Here is a 19132-nt window from a genome sequence, read left to right as displayed (position 1 = left end):
CAGACCCAGTGAAAAATCCCAAATTTCGAAGTCTGATTTTTTAGCCCCTATAGGTTCGATCCTCAAAATTCTAATGGCGTTTTGATGCTTTGACCCTTCTAAATTTAACGGAGTTATCCACAAAGCAATAGCGCCTATATTTACCGAGATATGGATTTTTAATGCAGAATTCTTTATTTGAGGATGTAACAGACCCAGTGAAAAATCCCAAATTTCGAAGTCTGATTTTTTAGCCCCTATAGGTTCGACCCTCAAAATTCTAATGGCGTTTTGATGGTTTGACCCTTTTGAGTTTAACGAAAGTATTCATAGAGCTGTAGCTCTTATATTTACCGACCTATTGTATTTTTTTGCAGAATCTTTATCTTGTCCATGAAACAGACTCAATCGAAATTCCCAAACTGCGAAGTCTGATTTTTAAGACCCTATGGGCTCTATTCTCACAACTTCAATGGTGTTGAGTTACTTAAGTAAAATCTGTATTGTTGTGATGAATTCATAATGAGTTACTTATTATTTATTTATTACTTCAATGGTGTTTTTATGCTCTCACTCTTCTAAGTTCAACGAAATTATCCACAAAGCTGTAGCGCTTATATTTACCGAGTTGTGGTATTTTAATACAGAACTTTTCTTTTGTCCATGTAATAGACCTAATGAAAAATCCCAAATTGCGAAGTCCGATTTTTTAGCACCTATGAGCTCGATCTCCAAAATTCTAACGGTGTTTTTATGCTCTTACCCTTCTGAATTCAACGAAACTATCCCTAAAGCTGTAGCGCTTATATTTAACGAGCTTTGGTATTTTTTTGCACAACCCTTCTTTTGTCCTTGAAATAGACCCAATCAAAATTCCCAAACTTCGAAGTCTGATTTCTCAGCCCCTATGTGCTCGGATCAAATTAAATTACAAGAATTTTTGAATATGCTTTTGAATTTCTTCGGGAATAATTACTACTCCATCATGATGCACCAACTATTTCAAATAACCCGACAGAAAAAAATCACAATGCTGTTATTATTATGTTAACTTATGTAATGGGGTATCCCATTACATAAGTTAAAAATCCATACCATTAAAAATCCATATCTCGGTAAATATAGGCGCTATTGCTTTGCGGATAACTTCGTTAAATTTAGAAGGGTGAGAGCATGGAAACACCGTTAGAATTCTGAGGATCGAGCTCGTAGGTACTAAAAAATCGGAGTTCGTAATTTGGAATTTTTCGCTGGTTCTGTTACATTTACAAATAAAGAGTTCTGCATTAAAATTCCATATCTCGGTAAATATAAGCGTTATTGCTTTGCGAATAATTTCGTTAAATATAGAAGGATGAAAGCATGAAAACACCGTTAGAACTCTGAGGATCGAGCTCATAGGTACTAGAAAATTGAACTTCGTAATTTGGGATTTTTTCGCTGGTTCTGTTACATCATTAAATAAAGAGTTCTGCATTAAAAATCTATATCTCGGTAAATATAAGCGCTATTGCTTTGTGGATAATTTTGTTGAATTAAAAAGGGTGAAAGCATAAGAACACCGTTAGAATTTTGAGGATCAAACTCATAGGTACTAAAAAATTATACTTTGCAATTTGGGATTCTTCACTGGGTCTGTTACAACGACAAATAAAGAGTTCTGCATTAAAATTCCATATCTCGGTAAATATAGGCGCTATTGCTTTGCGGATAAGTTCGTTAAAAATAGAAGGGTGAAAGCATGAAAACACCGTTAGAATTTTAAGGATAGAGCCCATAGGCGCTTAAAAATGGGACTTCGCAGTTTGGGAATTTTGATTGAGTCTATTTCATGGACAAGAGAAGGATTCTGCAAAAAAATAACATAGCTCGGTAAATATAAGCGCTACTATATAAACCGAGATACAAACTTAAAAGGTTCAAACATTAAAACTAAATAACAAAATTGACCAGTTGCTTCTTAAATAAATTCACCACTTTACACTTCAATGTTGCAACTATTTATTGGTTCACAGTAAGGATCTATGGGAGAATTTTGACCATAGTACGGTGAAACGGAATATAGAAAGATTGAAAGGCACCACTTCTAATCCTAGCTGGTAAATCTAAGTGTATGCACTCCAACAAACTGCTACAATCTATGTAACCATTAATTAGCTTATATACGAACATCATACCCGACATATGCCGCCTACGTTCCAACGAAACCAGATGTAAACGACTCTTAATTAATGCATAATCACTATCAAGTTTAAGCCTCAGTGCAGTGACTGGCATACAATTTCTCTGGTGAATGATGACCATAGTTTTAGGCCCAATATTTATAAGTGTAAATTTGTTTAACCAATGTGGAGGCTACAATGGTCGGTGATGATTTAATTGTTATCTTTACGCAAATTATAACATCACCTCTTCTCTCTCTTGTGTTAGGACTCATATCTCTAGTGAACTGATAGATATTATAATTAGGAATTTACAGTTCAGCATTATTATAGTCTTTTGTTAGCCAAGTCCATGGTCTTCTTATGTATATTTTGTTGCGTCTAAGGGCTGTGAGGTCAACATTTGTTGGGACTCGCTTATCCGAGCCTTATAACCTTTTTAAGGTGATTCTCTTCAATTCCAGCTAAACCGATGATATGTGTTGTTTGACCAGACTTGGAAAGAACACTTCAAAATCAAATAAATGCTGTTATTATTATGTTAACTTATGTAATGGGGTATCCCATCATTACTAAATAAATAAAATATTCCTAGAGAATAGTGGGCATATCAGGATATGAGGCCAATGTGCAATGTAAGGAGTTCGGAAGATGATCGAAAATTTTCTAATTTATGCACATTATTTAAACTGATTTAAGGTGACTTACACTATCCTGATTTTTTAAGGAGGCAGCAATTTCTGCATTAATATAAAAATAAATATACATTAGTGCACAATAATATATACTGTTAGATATGTTTTGATAATAATAGCATCGATGTTCGATAATTAAGTTTATTACAAAATAATAATTAACACAAAAGTAACAAATAATATTCCGAGCAGCGTTCAATCCGAGCACGGAGAGAATAATGCCCATAAATTTTTTCTTTAACTATCGACGACCTTTTTTACATTTTCGATGATTCAGCTTATCACTATCACTAGATGTTGTTTTCTTACAATACACAATAATATCCTACCGACTGCGCCAGTTTTCTTCGTGCCTGGTTGTAGTCGGTGCAACCAACGGATCAATCGGTGAATAATCGTGAAAGCGCCTTAATGCTGGACGAGTGTCACACGTCAAATCGTCAGCTCACGTCTCTGTTTTTCCAAAATATTTACGAATCATACTTTGGGAGTGTTTTGCACGAAATTGCGAATTTCCCTGGGTATTTTTCGTCGGGAACCTGCCAATATCGCAAAATCGACAATATTTTATCGAGGAAAACCCGTTTTAACGTATTCAGTGCATCCCGGAGCGATCGAAAAGCGATTTTTCATTGAAAATAGCATGCGCACTTGCCTGGATAATTCACAAAGGTTCATCAGATTTAACTGGACTCAATTCCTCTCAGTCAGCAGTAATTTGTAAATAATGGCAAAAGGTCTGATATAAGTGGGCAAATGTATGTGAAGATGCACGCCTGTTGCCGCGGATCCTCTATAATGTTGAGTGCTTGCACTGCAGTATTTTTATCAATTTTGTTCTTATTAAATCCAGTTGAAAGTGGTAAGTTTTTTTTTATTGTTTGTGTTGTGTTTATGTAGCAGATGTATGCCCTTGTATTGTCTGTCTGTGTGTAATTGGTGATAAAGCCAATTAATTTACTATGCCTTTATAATTATTACTGTTCTAAACCATCATTAGTTCATTAAAACTTGACAACATTAATGAAAAATGCAATAATTATTTATTGATTCGTTTCATACATCTTAACATGCAAAACACTAAAAATAACATACTAAAGGATAAGATTTATTTAGTTCTTGTAACAGTATATAAGTCCAATTACAAATTGCAATTATAACTCCTCTTCTTCTTTTTTAAGTACTATATCGGGTCAACCTGTCAATTATTTGGACAAGTCTGTGCCAATCGGAATACTTCATCTGCTAAATTGTTTATAACAGACCAGTCAGTAAAATAACAACAAAGAAAATAAACTATGAACTATATATGATCTTTACATATCTTTGATAATGTGCATGCAAAAGGTCTGGACAGAGTGCAAAGTAGGTTCTTAAAGTTGCTATACTTGAAAACCCATAGTTCCCATCCCCCCCACCGATTTTCTGAGGAGAACTTGCTTTTTATGCTTAAAATGCTTAAATCAAGAAGAAACTACTTATTGACTCTTTTAAGTAGAATTAACTTTTGTGTTCCTTGTACAGGTTTATGTTGAAGCTTAATTCTTTCTTTGTCGAGAGTCAGAACCAATAAATGACAGTTTCCTTTGCATCATGTACATAACACATAATCTCCTTGGCAGTGCTTTTTGATGTGTTCATTGGTTCAGTTGCAATGATTCTAACTCTTTTTGAGGAACATTATAGTGTTTTTCTTTATCTTGCTTTGTAATTGGATTTATACCTATTAGGCAGTGTAACAATAAAAAAAATAATTACTAAAAAAATCTAGGCCTGTGCCAATATATAAAAAAGGAGATAGAAATAATATGAGTAATTATAGACCAGTAGATGTTTGATCAGTATTTTCCTAACACATAATTAAAAATGATGCATTTAAAAAAAATACACAATAGTGGGTTCATCCTACTAGCACAGATTTACAGAATACAGATGCGAAACTGATCGAAAATACGCGTGCGAGCGCCAGACTTCAGACACGCCTCCTGGGTGATCTTAAATGTTTTATTAAATAAGATCCTTAAATCTGTTAAATGAAATAAAAATGTACTCAAGAACCCTTACATTCTGTTTTATTTAAGCCTATTTCTATTTTGACATTATAAATGCATTATAATATCCCAGCAAAATTATAGTGCAGAACATCTATCCCTACAAAAAAAAAACTTAAAAAAAATGCATTGGTGTGGCCAGTCCAAACCATCCTTTTTTAGGGCATCAAATATTGGGAGCTTATATCCGCGATCTTTCGCATCTGGTATTCTGTAAATCTGTGGTACTAGTATAAAGAACAATAACACAAAATTTAATTTAAGAACTTATACTGTCTTTTTCCAGTGGCATGAAAATGCACATATGCATAATACGAATATTAATTCTATCTGCTGACAGAGTTAACTTGATATCCACATTCAACAATTTTTACCAAATCATGCTGCTACTTTACTAAATTTGTAGATCTACATTCTACAAATTAATATTATTTTGTTTGCGACTAACAGCCAAATGTTTTTGCTAATTTAGACTAGAAGATTTCTTCTCAAGTATTAGCATGCTTATTTGCCATGCCATATTTATTTAATCAATACATGGGATCAACTCCATTACAAAAAATATATGTATATAATTCTCTCTACCTAACCACTAACTACTAATTAACAATAATTATTAGACTTAATCTTAATACCAAAAATAATTAAACTTTTACAAGCAGTAATAATAATCTCTTAAAATCTAAACAATGCAAAATTAGTTAAGAAAAATTCAAAATATATTATTATCAATGACAATGATCAAATGTACATCAAATTATTGATCATAAACCAAATGTATATCAAGAAACAAAATCCTACAAACTGTTAATAAGATTCCTAAAATGCAATAAGGAAATTCCCAAAACTTCAATTCCAGTAGAGTTTACTAGCGTCAAGGTTCTTTTGTAATATATAAATAATATTTCCTACATTTAAAGCCAATTAACAATGAATTTTTTGATACATTCAATAGAATGGTCAGTTTATTATTCTGCCAGCAATTATACTTTATTATTCTCTCTTGGGATAAATAAAAGGCTTTTTTCAGTGCCTTGATTCATTTCTCTCTCAGGTGTGATATTCATCAAAGAGATAGAAGGGTTTTTGTTGTGTGATAAAAAAAATCACCTTAAAAAACATAACTTGTAAGTATTAAATTAATTACGATTTACCATCTTTGGATATTATCATCATGCAAAATTCAATAAATACAATGACACTGCTGTATATATATGTAAAGTCTAGATTGAATGAATCGGTCCAAAATTGAACTCTAATTAAATCAACACTAAGCCAAATTAATTATCATATTCATAACATTAACTGTGAAATTCTTTGCGAGTATAGACCACCATGTATTATTGCACAATTATTTTTTAGTGTATCATTTGTACTGTATTTTTTTGCTTTACATCTTTTAAATTTCTACTATAAGAAACAGTTTCTCTTAGCACTGAGAAAACATGAGAAAATGACAAAAAAAAAGTATTTTTTTTAAAGGATAACAATTTATTGAATTTAAAGAATAACAATTTGGTTTGTTCTTTTATATAGGAAAACATTGAAATAGGTGCACCTGTTAGTTATTCTTACTTTACCAAAGTGTTGAAGGAAACACTGTTACAATTCCCAATAGTAGTGTACAAATATATAACATTTTGCCGCTAATAGGCTAACTAAGCTTTTAATAAAAAATGTATCACTTTTATATAGTAAACATTTTCTAAAATATAAATATGTTTGTCCTTTAACAATTTGATTTTGGTAATATATGAGTATGAGTATATTCGATTAAATCAAGTGTAGAAAGGTCAATTGAACGAATTAGTCATTTAATTTTTATACTCGCACTAATACTGTAAACAATATGAAGTCTCGACGTGTTGATTTTTTATGTTTTACCACAATAAAGTGTTGTAATATTCTCTGAAAATATACCTATAAAAGCATCATAGCTTTTGCAATCACAAAATTTTAAATTAATTAATAAACTATTAACCTACATAGGGAGTAAAATATTAATTAATTTAGGTAAGTAGGTATAATCCAGGAACAGTGGAGATTATTACATCACCAAACCAAATTGGGTGAAATATTAATAAACAAGCGTGTATTCGAACCCCATTGTGAGTCACTTGCGACAGAAGTCAATAATTCGCCGAATCCCTAACAAAATTACACAAAACTGGGGCAATTATTCATCCGATAGTTTGAAAAAATCTGATATCATCAAATATAGTCATCAAATTCTACTTTATGGATTTTCGTGATTCCAAAGAATCTTTTAAAACAAAAATGAAGCAGATCTGACCAGTAGAGGTGGAGTTATGGCTCAATTTACCTGAAACTGTCTTCACCCCTTGACATGATTTTCAAAAACTTGCATAAAAAAAAATCTACTTTATGGATTTTCGTGATTTTTTCAATGAAAGCTTAAGAACATTACAAAGAATCTTTTAAAACAAAAATAAAGTCCATCTGAGCGGTAGATGTGGAGTTATAGCTCAATTTACCTAAAACTGTTTTCACCCCTCGACATGATTTTCAAAGACTTGCATAAAAAAAATTCTACTGCATGGATTTTCGTGATTTTTTCAATGAAAGCTTAAAAACATTACAAAGAATTTTCTAAAACTAAACTAAAGTCGATCTGAGCAGTAGATGTGGAGTTATAGCTTAATTTACCTAAAACTGTTTTCACTTCTCAACATGATTTTCAAAAACTTGCATAAAAAAAATTCTACTTTATGTATTTTCGTGATTTTTTCAATGAAAGCTTAAGAACATTACAAAGAATCTTCTAAAACAAAAATAAAGTCCATCTGAGCAGTAAATGTGGAGTTAAAGCTCAATTTACCTAAAACTGTTTTCACCCCTCGACATGATTTTCAAAAACTGGCATAAAAAAAATTCTACTGCATGGATTTTCGTGATTCGTTCAATGAAAGTTAAAAAATACTCCAAAGAATCTTTTAAAACCAGAATAAAGCCGATCTGACCAGTAGAAGTGAAGTTATGGCTCAATTTACTTAAAACTGTTTTCACCACTCGACATGATTTTCAAAAATTTGCATGAAAAAAAATTCTACTTTATGTATTTTCGTGATTTTTTTAATGAAAGCTGAAGAACATTACAAAGAATCTTTTAAAACAAAAATAAAGTCCATCTGAGCAGTAGATGTGGAGTTATAGCTTCGTTTACCTAAAACTGTCTTCACCCCTCGACATGATTTTCAAAAACTTGCATAAAAAAAAATTCTACTGCATGTATTTTCGTGATTTTTTTAATGGAAGCTTAAAAATACTCCAAACAATCTTTTAAAACAAGAATGAAGCCGATCTGACCAGTAGAAGTAAGTTATGGCTCAATTTACCTATAACTGTTTTCACTTCTCAACATGATTTTCAAAAACTTGCATGAAAAAAATTCTACTGCATGGATTTTTGTCAAATCAAACCAAGCATGATAGTTAATACTGAGTAGTTTTTACCTATATGCCAAACAAATTCGAAATGGATTTACAGTTAATTAATAAATTATTAACCTACATACGGAGTAAAATATTAATTAATATAGGTAAGTAGCTATAATCCAGGAACAGTGGAGTTTATTACATCACCAAACCAAATTGGGTGAAATATTAATAAACAAGCGTGTATTCGAACCCCATTGTGAGTCACTTGCGACAGAAGTCAATAATTCGCCGAATCCCTAACAAAATTACACAAAACTGGGGCAATTATTCATCCGATGGTTTGAAAAAATCTGATATCATCAAATATAGTCATCAAATGCTACTTTATGGATTTTCGTGATTCCAAAGAATCTTTTAAAACAAAAATGAAGCAGATCTGACCAGTAGAGGTGGAGTTATGGCTCAATTTACCTGAAACTGTCTTCACCCCTTGACATGATTTTCAAAAACTTGCATAAAAAAAAATCTACTTTATGGATTTTCGTGATTTTTTCAATGAAAGCTTAAGAACATTACAAAGAATCTTTTAAAACAAAAATAAAGTCCATCTGAGCGGTAGATGTGGAGTTATAGCTCAATTTACTTAAAACTGTTTTCACTTCTCAACATGATTTTCAAAAACTTCTATAAAAAAAATTCTACTGCATGGATTTTCGTGATTCTTTCAATGAAAGCTAAAAAATACTCCAAAAAATCTTTTATAACAAAAATGAAGCCGATCTGAGCAGTAGATGTGGAGTTATAGCTCAATTTACCTAAAACTGTTTTCACTTCTCAACATGATTTTCAAAAACTGGCATAAAAAAAATTCTACTGCATGGATTTTTGTGATTTTTTCAATGAAAGCTTAAGAACATTACAAAGAATCTTTTAAAACAAAAATAAAGTCGATCTGAGCAGTAGATGTGGAGTTATAGCTCAATTTACCTAAAACTATTTTCACTTCTCAACATGATTTTCAAAAACTTGTATAAAAAAAATTCTACTGCATGGATTTTCGTGATGTTTTCAACGAAAGCTAAAAAATACTCCAAAGAATCTTTTAAAACAAGAATGAAGCCGATCTGACCAGTAGAAGTGAAGTTATGGCTAAATTTACTTAAAACTGTTTTCACCACTTGAGATGATTTTCGAAAACTTGCATGAAAAAAATTCTACTCTATGGATTTTCGTGATTTTTTCAATAAAAGTTTAAGAACATTACAAAGAATCTTTTAAAACAAAAATAAAGTCCATCTGAGCAGTAGATGTGGAGTTATAGCTTAGTTTACCTAAAACTGTCTTCACCCCTCGACATGATTTTCAAAAACTTGCATAAAAAAAATTCTACTTTATGGATTTTCGTGATTCTTTTAATGGAAGCTTAAAAATACTCTAAAGAATCTTTTAAAACAAGAATGAAGCCGATCTGACCAGTAGAAGTAAAGTTATGACTCAATTTACTTAAAACAGTTTTCACCCCTCGACATGATTTTCAAAAACTTGCATAAAAAAAAAATTCCACTGCATGGTTTTTTGGTCAAATCAAACCAAGCATGACAGTTAATACAGAGTAGTTTTTACCTATATGCCAAACAAATTCGAAATGGATTTACAATTAATTAATAAATTATTCACCTACATAGGGAGCAAAATAGTAATTAATTTAGGTAAGTAGGTATAATCCAGGAACAGTAGCGATTATTACATTTAAACCAAATTGGGTGAAATATTAATAAACAAGCGTGTATTCGAACCCCATTGTGAGTCACTTACGACAGAAGTCAATAATTCGCCGAATCCCTAACAAATTAAACAAAATTACACAAAACTGGGGCAATTAGTCATTGGATGGTTTGGAAAAATCCGACATCATCAAGGTTTCGGTTTCGAGAATTTGGAAAATAATTTATTACCGGGAACGATGTTTTATTACAAAAAAACCCGTTTTTGTAAAAATGCATAAACAATTCAATATTATGCCTTTTTTTAATTTTTGAAGATTCAAGTAGTTTGAGTGTGTCTGTCTCTTTGTCGATAGCAGAGATATGTAGATCGAACAAATATGGATGCAATACAATGTTTGCTGACAACACACCATAACTCGAGGAGTTAGAAATAATTAATTTAGTTTATATTATAGAGCAATCTTCAAAATCAATACCCGAATTATTTCCATATTTTAGCTGCCCACTGTACCTACACGCAAAATGACCCTTGCATATACAATTTAAATTTAATTACATGCCATAACGTTATATTTTCATGCTCTCGTGAGTCAAGGTCGTATGACTAATGTACCGACAAGAATACAGGAACTCCCTTCAGTAGTGTCACTGGCCTTGTAATTGCCAGCATTATTATTTCTACTCGTTGGCTCCATCAGGTGCAAGCGCAAATGATGGAACGTCGTTGGTCTTTGAAAATGTTCGTTTATTGCTAGTATAAAAAAATTCATCTTTACAGAGAGTAGTTTTGGTTAACGTTGTATTGTATACCCGTTTTATTTAGGGGTTGAATATACTGGTTATATATCATGAACTATGGCTAAAAAAAATTGGATGCTTACAAGTTCCATGAAAACAGTGATCAATTATTGATGAAATCCTTCTGCGTTCAGTATTAGGATCAATTAATTATCTATTGCGCACCACTCGTTTGAATTAAACCATCCGTTATTAAAAAATAATAAATATCATCTATTTAGCAATATATACCGAGTCGCAACTTAAACAAGCGAAAGGCTTTAATGAGTAACATTTTCGGAGTCACGGGTGCCGCGTAAGTGTGTCACTTCTTCCTATATTATCAGATAATATAATTCAAAAAAACTAATATTACCCGCTATAGACCACCTGTTCTTGACATTCGGTTTTACTTTTGTTTGCACACACGAAAGTCTTCTGCGTTATTATGTTAAACAGCTGGTTCGCAGGAAAGTCTGTTTTTAACGACAATACGAGTAATACGGCTGTTGCTACTTTATTATGTATAAAATACTAACTGATAAGCAACAGATAAATTGCCTTGCTTACGATTAAATATTGATTGTTTGGTATTGCAAGGACTCCAACTTTCAACTTTAATCACACCACTCTCACTGAAAGTGCAAAATTAATTCAGTTGTTGAACATTTTGACAACTCTGACAGATTTCCCTTCAGTATGTAAGATTTGAGCAGTAGAAGTGGAGTTATGAATCAGTTATGAATCCTTTCGGGCTGACACTCTGGGTGCTTCCCTGGAGGGATCCCTGGTGGCGCGGGAAGGAGTTGAAAGCTGGTTCTGCAGCAATCGGCTTCTCATGAACTCAGATAAGACACTTAAAATCATTTTCTCTATGAGGGAACTTGGGCAGGTGGAGTCTGCTGACACAGCTAAATTCCTAGGAGTCACACTAGACCAACGTTTACATTGGGGTCATCACATCAACCAACTGACTTTAAAGCTAAACAAAGCTGCCTATCTAATAAGAGGGCTCAGTGATAGGGTGTCAGCAGCAGTTCTGAGAACTGCATACTTGTGGTGTTTTCCATTCACACTTGTCATATAGTATTCTAGCCTGGGGACATGCATCTGATACCAAACGTGTGTTCGGTATACAGAGAAGGGTGATAAGGGTACTAGCTGGTCTTGCATATAGGGAGGACTGCAAGGCAGCATTTAAACAACTTGGCATTCTCACCCTGCCCTCAGTGTATATTTTGGAAAACCTTCTCTATGTTAAACGTAATACTCAGTCTTTTACTACTCACCAAGATATACATGGCTATAATACTCGCCATAGAACTGACTTTGTACCTCCTTACTGCCGTCTGGGAAGGTGTCGGGATGGACCGGGCTTTTGGGGAATAAAATTATTTAATGCTCTTCCCTCTGAAATAAAATACTTACCTCTAAACAGTTTTAAAACAAAAATCAAAAAAGTTTTATTAGTGAATGCTTTTTATTCATTAGAGGAGTTTTTAAACCACATATTTTAAGGTGATTTTACTGTGTTTTTATAACATCATTTATTGTTTTAGTTATAGTCGGATTTTAATTTAATGTTCTTACTGTTAAGTAGTCTGTTTTGACTTTACCTATGTATTTTTTGACTTGTGTAAAATTTATATTACTGGCATCAATAAAAATTATCATTATGATTATGATTATGATTAGTTTACCTGAAGCTGTTTTTCTCTCTTCGACATGATTTTCAAAATTCTGCTTTATGGATTTTCGTGATTTTTTCAATGAAAGCTTAAGAACATTACAAAGAATCTTTAAAAAAAAAAATGAAGCCAATCTGAGCATTGGAAGTGAAGTTATGGCTCAATTTACCTAAAACTGTTTTCACTCCTCGACATGATTTTTAAAAACTCGCATCAAAAAAATTCTACTTCATGGATTTTCGTGATTCTTTCAATGAAAGCTAAAAAATACTCCAAAGAATCTTTTAAAACAAGAATGAAGCCGATCTGACCAGTAGAAGTGAAGTTACGGCTCACTTTACTTAAAACTGTTTTCAGCCCTCGCCATGATTTTTAAAAACTCACATAAAAACAATTTTACTTTATGGATTTTCGTGCTTTGTTCAATAAAAGCTAAGGAGAACTAGAAAGAATCTTTTAAAACAAAAACGAAGCCGATCTGAATGTCACAATTGTGGTAAGCAGTCAAGACAATGCCCTAAAGTCTCTCCCAATGATTTTAACAATTTTTTTTCTAATATTGCTCTACAACTTCAGCCAAATTTGAACCCTTCAGTGGATCCTCTTTCCTTCATGCCAGCCATTCATGTTCCAAATTCCTTCTTCTTTATACCTACAAACCTAAACCAACTCAAGGATATTCTGTATACTGAAAAAAATTAAAATTCAACTAGAGAAGACAACCTTTCAGCTAAGATTTTTCTCAACCTTCCAGAAACGGCGCTAAAGGCACTAGTTGACGCAATTAACCTTTCTTGGAGCAAGGGGATATTTCCATCTTGCCTAAAATCAGCTAGAGTTATCCCAATTCACAAGGGTGGAGCTCTTGATAATCCTTGCAACTTTGGTCCCATCTCTCTCTTGTCTACGCTATCAAAGGTAATCGAAAAACTGGTAAAAATCGAATAAAGTCAAAAACATCCTCACCAGACTTCAATTTGGCTTCCGTGAAAATCCCAGTACCAATGATGCCATGTTTAATTTTTTCCATGAGCTTTACTCCCAGATAAATGATGGTGGAGTTTGGGCGGCAGTTTTTTGTGATTTGTCGAAGGCTTTCGATTGTGTCTGCCATAGGATTCTGCTGCGCAAGCTTCATCATTATGGAGTTCGGGGAGTTTCATCTTCTTGGTTTGCTTCCTATCTGCAAGATCGGCAACAACGAGTGCTTGTAGGATCTAAGTACTCTGATTACCATCCTATCACCTTGGGAGTTCCTCAGGGTTCAGTTTTGGGGCCTATACTTTTTCTCCTATACATAAATGATCTTACCATTCTTAATGTACGGGGGAAATTTACTCTATTTGCCGATGATACCACACTTCTTTGGCACAGCCCAGACGCAGATACTCTGCGAACTACATTAGCAACTGGTCTTCAGGCAGTAAATCTCTGGTTTGAATCAAACTTGCTGTCACTAAATCCTCAAAAAACCAAATTATTGTGTTTTAAGTGTGCTCTAGACCACGTGCCTTTTTCTAATTCAGTAGTTCAGCAGTTTGATAATACAAAATTTTTGGGTATATTCATTGACAGAGAACTCAGATTTAAAGAGCATATCCTCGGTACTTGCAAAAAGGTGTCTGCAGGTTGTTTTACAGTCAGAGTGACTACCCTGGAGCTTGGCATGGAGTTTGGAAGATCTATATATTTTTCATTAATTGAATCCGACCTAGGTATGCCATTTGCTTCTGGGGTAATGCAGCTGCCTATCTTCTACAAATGCTGCTTGTTTTACAGAAGTGTGCTGTACGTTACATCTGTGGGGCTAAACCAAGAGATTCCTGTCGCCCATTATTTGTCTCCCTCTACATTCAGGAAGTGGCCTGCTTACTTTTTGCAAATCGCTTTAAATTTATAACCCCAAATCCAAGATACTTAACGCGTCAAGTGAACGATCTAAATCTTCCAATCCCCTCCTCCACATTAACTAAAAAATCTATTTTCTACAAGGGAATCAAAATTTTCAATCGTTTTCCAGGTGGAATCAGGGAGGCAACATGTATTGACACTTTTAAACGTTAATTGAAAATACTTTTGACCGAAAAATGTTACTATTCACTGGATGAATACTACGTCGACAGATTCTAATTTTCCCTAAGTGTAAGTTTACAGTATTTGAATTTTATTTGATTTGTTTGTATGGTTAGAATTTGCTGTCTTATACTTGGATCTGATCTTCACCAATAAAAGTAATCTTGTGGTAACAGAAGCAATCGACTACCTTTTTGATAAATCTCAAAACCACAAAGCGTACAACTCTCAATTAGATTTGTGTGGTGAATTCAAGCCAAATGTAGAGTATGTAGAATTTTCTTATGATTTTAAGCTTGCAGATTATGATGGCATTAATAATTACTCGTCTGGAATTCACTGGACTACAATACTGAACATTTTAAACATGGCAATAGCCCTTTTTGTTCCTCTCAAAAGATATAAGACATCTGATTTTCCCAAGCGGTTCTCGGGTGAACTTAAATATCTAGTTACACAGAAGAAGATTGCTCACAAGAATTACATCAGTACTCGTGATCAATCTGATTATGTCACTTTTTCTAATCTCAGGGCGACGTGCAAAACTTTAGCGAATATTTGCTACCGTGATTATATTTCAAATTTAGACCGATTACTGTGTACTGACCCTAAAAGCTTTTGGTATCACCTCAACAGTAGGAAGGCAGTAAATAAAATTCCAAATTCAATGTATTATGGTGATAATGAATTTTCTGGTTGCGAACAGATAGCGGAGAGTTTTGCCCAGTTTTTTTCAACTGTCTATAATACTAATATAAATAAAAATAACAATTATTATATGGGTCAACAGGTGGGAGAAAATATGACAATTCCTAATCCCCAGCTGCCTATTGGTTTGATTTTTGATAAAATTTTAAAATTAAAGGCCAAAGTTAGTTCAGGTAGATGGGATACCAAACTATTTTTTACAAAAATGTGTCTGTACTGTTTCTCGCCCTCTATTCTTCCTTTTTCAGAAATCCCTTGGCTCAGCACTCTTTCCGTCATTATGGAAGCATAGTTTTGTGGTACCAATATTTAAATCAGATGATAATGACCAATATAGGGGCGTTTGCATCCAGTCGGCCATTCCAAAACTCTTGGACAGTCTTATCTACGACCAAATTTATTTCTATTGCAAGGAGCTGTTGCTCAATCAGTAGCATGGATTTAGTTCGGGCAGATCTACGATCACTAACTTGTTGATCTATCAGCAGGATCTGTTGGATGCCAGATGGATGTGATTTATACAGACTTCTTTAAGGATTTTGATAAAGTTGATCACAGAATCTTGCAGGAGAAACTTATAGTGTTTGGTTTCTCCAATTATATAATTGCGTGGTTCACAAGCTTCTTGTCAGGCCGGACTCAGCAGGTTAGATTGGGTAGTGCTAGATGCAGCAGTATCAATGTATGTTCTGGTGTACCTCAGGGTGGACACTGCCCACCATTAGCTGTTTTGAAACATGTTTTGATAATAGTGCTTTTTTATTGTTTGCAGATGACCTGAAATTTTATAGAGTAATCCAGACTCCAAAAGACCAAATTTTGTTACAGAATGACCTGAATAGGGTAAATTATTGGTGTGTCAACAATATCTTATTCTTAAAAATAAAGAAATGTAATTATATTAGTTTTCACAAAAGAAGTAAAAAAGTTGTAACATCATACCATATAGAGGGAAGCCCTGTTCAATATTCTGATACAATCAAGGATCTTGGCATTTATTTTGACGATCATTTAAATTTTAATATACACATAAATAATATAGTGGTTAGGTCCTCCATCAGGGTTCTGGGTTTTGTTCTGCGTAAATGTAGAGAGCTATCAGTCGAGACCTGTAAGAGAGTGTACATGTCTTTGGTGGTTTCTTTATTGAAGCATGGCTTAATGATATGGTCCCCCTATTACTTGAAAGGATTCAGAATAAGTTTTTAAGATTTTGTCTATTTAAATTAAATTTGGAAACGAACGATCATGTTTATGATGATGCACGGGAAGTGCTGGCTATGACAACATTGAGAGAAAGACGTATTCGTGGTGATTTAATCTTTGTGTTTAAGCTTCTTAATGGTCTGATTGTATGCCCCGACCTTGAGACGAAACCGACTATTTGCTTTGCCTTTTCACAGTACCAACTATGCCACTCACTCCCCTATCGAAAGAACCTTCAATATTATCAACCATGAGGATATTGAAGTTCTGGGCATTGGCTTGTCTAGTTTTAGGAAACAAATTAGAGAGATTGTGTAAACTCTTCTGTTGATTTTATGTTGGTTTGCCTCTAAAAACATATTTGTATCTTAAGTTATGGTTAGGTGTAACTATTGAACTTTGTAATATTGTTTTTTTTGTAATGGGGTTGATCCCGTCTATTAAATAAATAAATAAAAAAAATTTACTTAAAACTGTTTTCACTCCTCGACATGATTTTTAAAAACTTCCATAAGAAAAATTCTACTTCATGAATTTTTGGGATTCTTTTAACGAAAACTAATAAATACTCCAAAGAATCTTTTAAAACAAGAATGAAACCGATCTGACCAGTAGAAGTGAAGTTATGGCTCAATTTACTTAAAAATGTTTTCACCACTCGACATGATTTTCAAAAACTTGCATAAAACAAATTCTACTTCATGGATTTTCGTGATTCTTTCAATGAAAGCTAAAAAATACTCCAAAGAATCTTTTAAAACAAGAATGAAACCGATCTGACCAGTAGAAGTGAAGTTATGGCTCAATTTACTTAAAACTGTTTTCACCACTCGACATAATTTTTAAAAACTTGCATAAAACAAATTCTACTTCATGAATTTTTGTGATTCTTTGAACGAAAACTAAAAAATACTCCAAAGAATCTTTTAAAACACAAATGAAGCCGATCTGAACAGTAGTTAACTGAAGTGATGGCTCAATTTACTTAAAACTGTTTTCACCACTCGACATGATTTTCAAAAACTTGCATAAAACAAATTCTACTTCATGAATTTTTGTGACTCTTTCAATGAAAACTAATAAATACTCCAAAGAATCTTTTAAAACAAATATGAAGCCGATCTGAACAGTAGAAGTGAAGTTATGGCTCAATTTACTTAAAACTGTTTTCACTTCTCAACATGATTTTTAAAAACTTGCATGAAAAAATTCTACTTTATGGATTTTCGTGATTCTTTCAATAAATGCTAAAAAATACTCCAAAGACTCTTTTAAAACAAAAATTAAACCGAGCTGAGCAGTAGAAGTGGAGTTATGGCTCAATTTACCTGAAACTGTCTTTCCCTCTTTGACATGATTTTCAAGAACTTCCATAAAACAAATTCATTAGGTAGAAAATTTTTAGAAACTTGCATAAAACAAATTCTACTTCATGGATTTTTGGGATTCTTTCAATGAAAACTAATAAATACTCCAAACAATCTTTTAAAACAAAAATGAAGTCGATCTGAACAGTAGAAGTGAAGTTATGGCTCAATTTACTTAAAACTGTTTTCACTCCTCGACATGATTTTTAAAAACTTGCATGAAAAAAATTCTACTTTATGGATTTTCGTTATTTTTTCAATGAAAGCTTAGGAACATTACAAAGAATTTTTTAAAACAAAAATTAAACCGATCTAAATAGTAGAAGTGGAGTTATAGCTTAATTTACCTAAAACTGCTTTCACCCCTCGACATGATTTTCAAAAAATTGCATTAAAAAATCTACTTCATGGATTTGCGTGATTCTTTCAATAAAAGCTAAAGAATACTCCAAAGAATCTTCTAAAACAAAAAAAAGCTAATCTGACCAGTAGAAGTGGAGTTATGACGCAATTTACCTGAAACTGTTTTCCCCTCTTTAACATGATTTTCAAAAACTTGCATAGAAAAAATTCTACTTTATGGATTTTTATGATTTTTTCAATGAAAGCTTCAGAATGTTACAAGGAATCTTTTAAAATAAAATACAAACCCATCTGAGCAGTAGAAGTAGAGCTATGGCTTAATTTACCTCAAACTGTTCTCACCCCTCAACATGATTTTCAAAAAATTGCATTAAAAAAAATCTACTTTATGGATTTTCATGATTCTTTCAATAAAACCTAAAGAACACTGCAAAGAATCTTTTAAAACAAAAAAAAAGCTGATCTGACCAGTAGAAGTGGAGTTATGACTCAATTTACTTAAAACTGTTTTCCCCTCTTTAACATGATTTTCAAGAAGTTCTAAAGCCTTCAATTTTTAGTCACATAGAGCACCTACTAGATGTGGATCAGTGTTTTATACTTGTAGCGCCACCTAAATGTCGCGCTTCAAAACCTGAATCAAGGCTACTGGATCTGAAAATCCACTCAAATCTGATTTTTCAATTGTGGGGCTCTAAAGCACCTGTTAAGGTATCTGAAGCAGAAAAGTCGTATCTACAAAAAGTATAGTCTATGCCATGAGAAGTTTTTTATGTGTAGGGCTCAAAAAAAGTCTGTTTAATTAGTTTAATCGTTAAAAATTAATATTCTTATTTATCAACGGTTAGCACATTCAATTTTATGATAAAAATAAGCCTTGAAGGGTCCATTAGCATTGCCAATATGATGCAAGGTTCAGTATAAATATTAAAAAAAGA

General features: G+C 32.9%; 1 protein-coding gene across 10 annotated transcripts in view; it reads left to right on the top strand.

Annotated features, from left to right (window-relative positions):
• Positions 1 to 3268: 3268 nt before the first annotated feature.
• Positions 3269 to 19132, top strand: part of LOC126747994 (disintegrin and metalloproteinase domain-containing protein 10) — an 86529-nt gene continuing 70665 nt past the window's right edge. For all 10 annotated transcript variants that reach the window (XM_050456993.1, XM_050456991.1, XM_050456989.1 and 7 more), the window contains exon 1: positions 3269 to 3698. In XM_050456993.1, the coding sequence (XP_050312950.1) occupies positions 3593 to 3698 (106 nt within the window). In that variant the 5' untranslated portion in view covers positions 3269 to 3592. The remainder of the gene's footprint in view (positions 3699 to 19132) is intronic.

The sequence above is a fragment of the Anthonomus grandis genome, chromosome 20 (assembly GCF_022605725.1).
Source record: "Anthonomus grandis grandis chromosome 20, icAntGran1.3, whole genome shotgun sequence".
Lineage (NCBI taxonomy): Eukaryota > Metazoa > Arthropoda > Insecta > Coleoptera > Curculionidae > Anthonomus > Anthonomus grandis.
The sequence above is the reverse complement of the archived record's forward strand: the minus strand, read 5'-3'. Positions and strand labels throughout refer to the sequence as shown.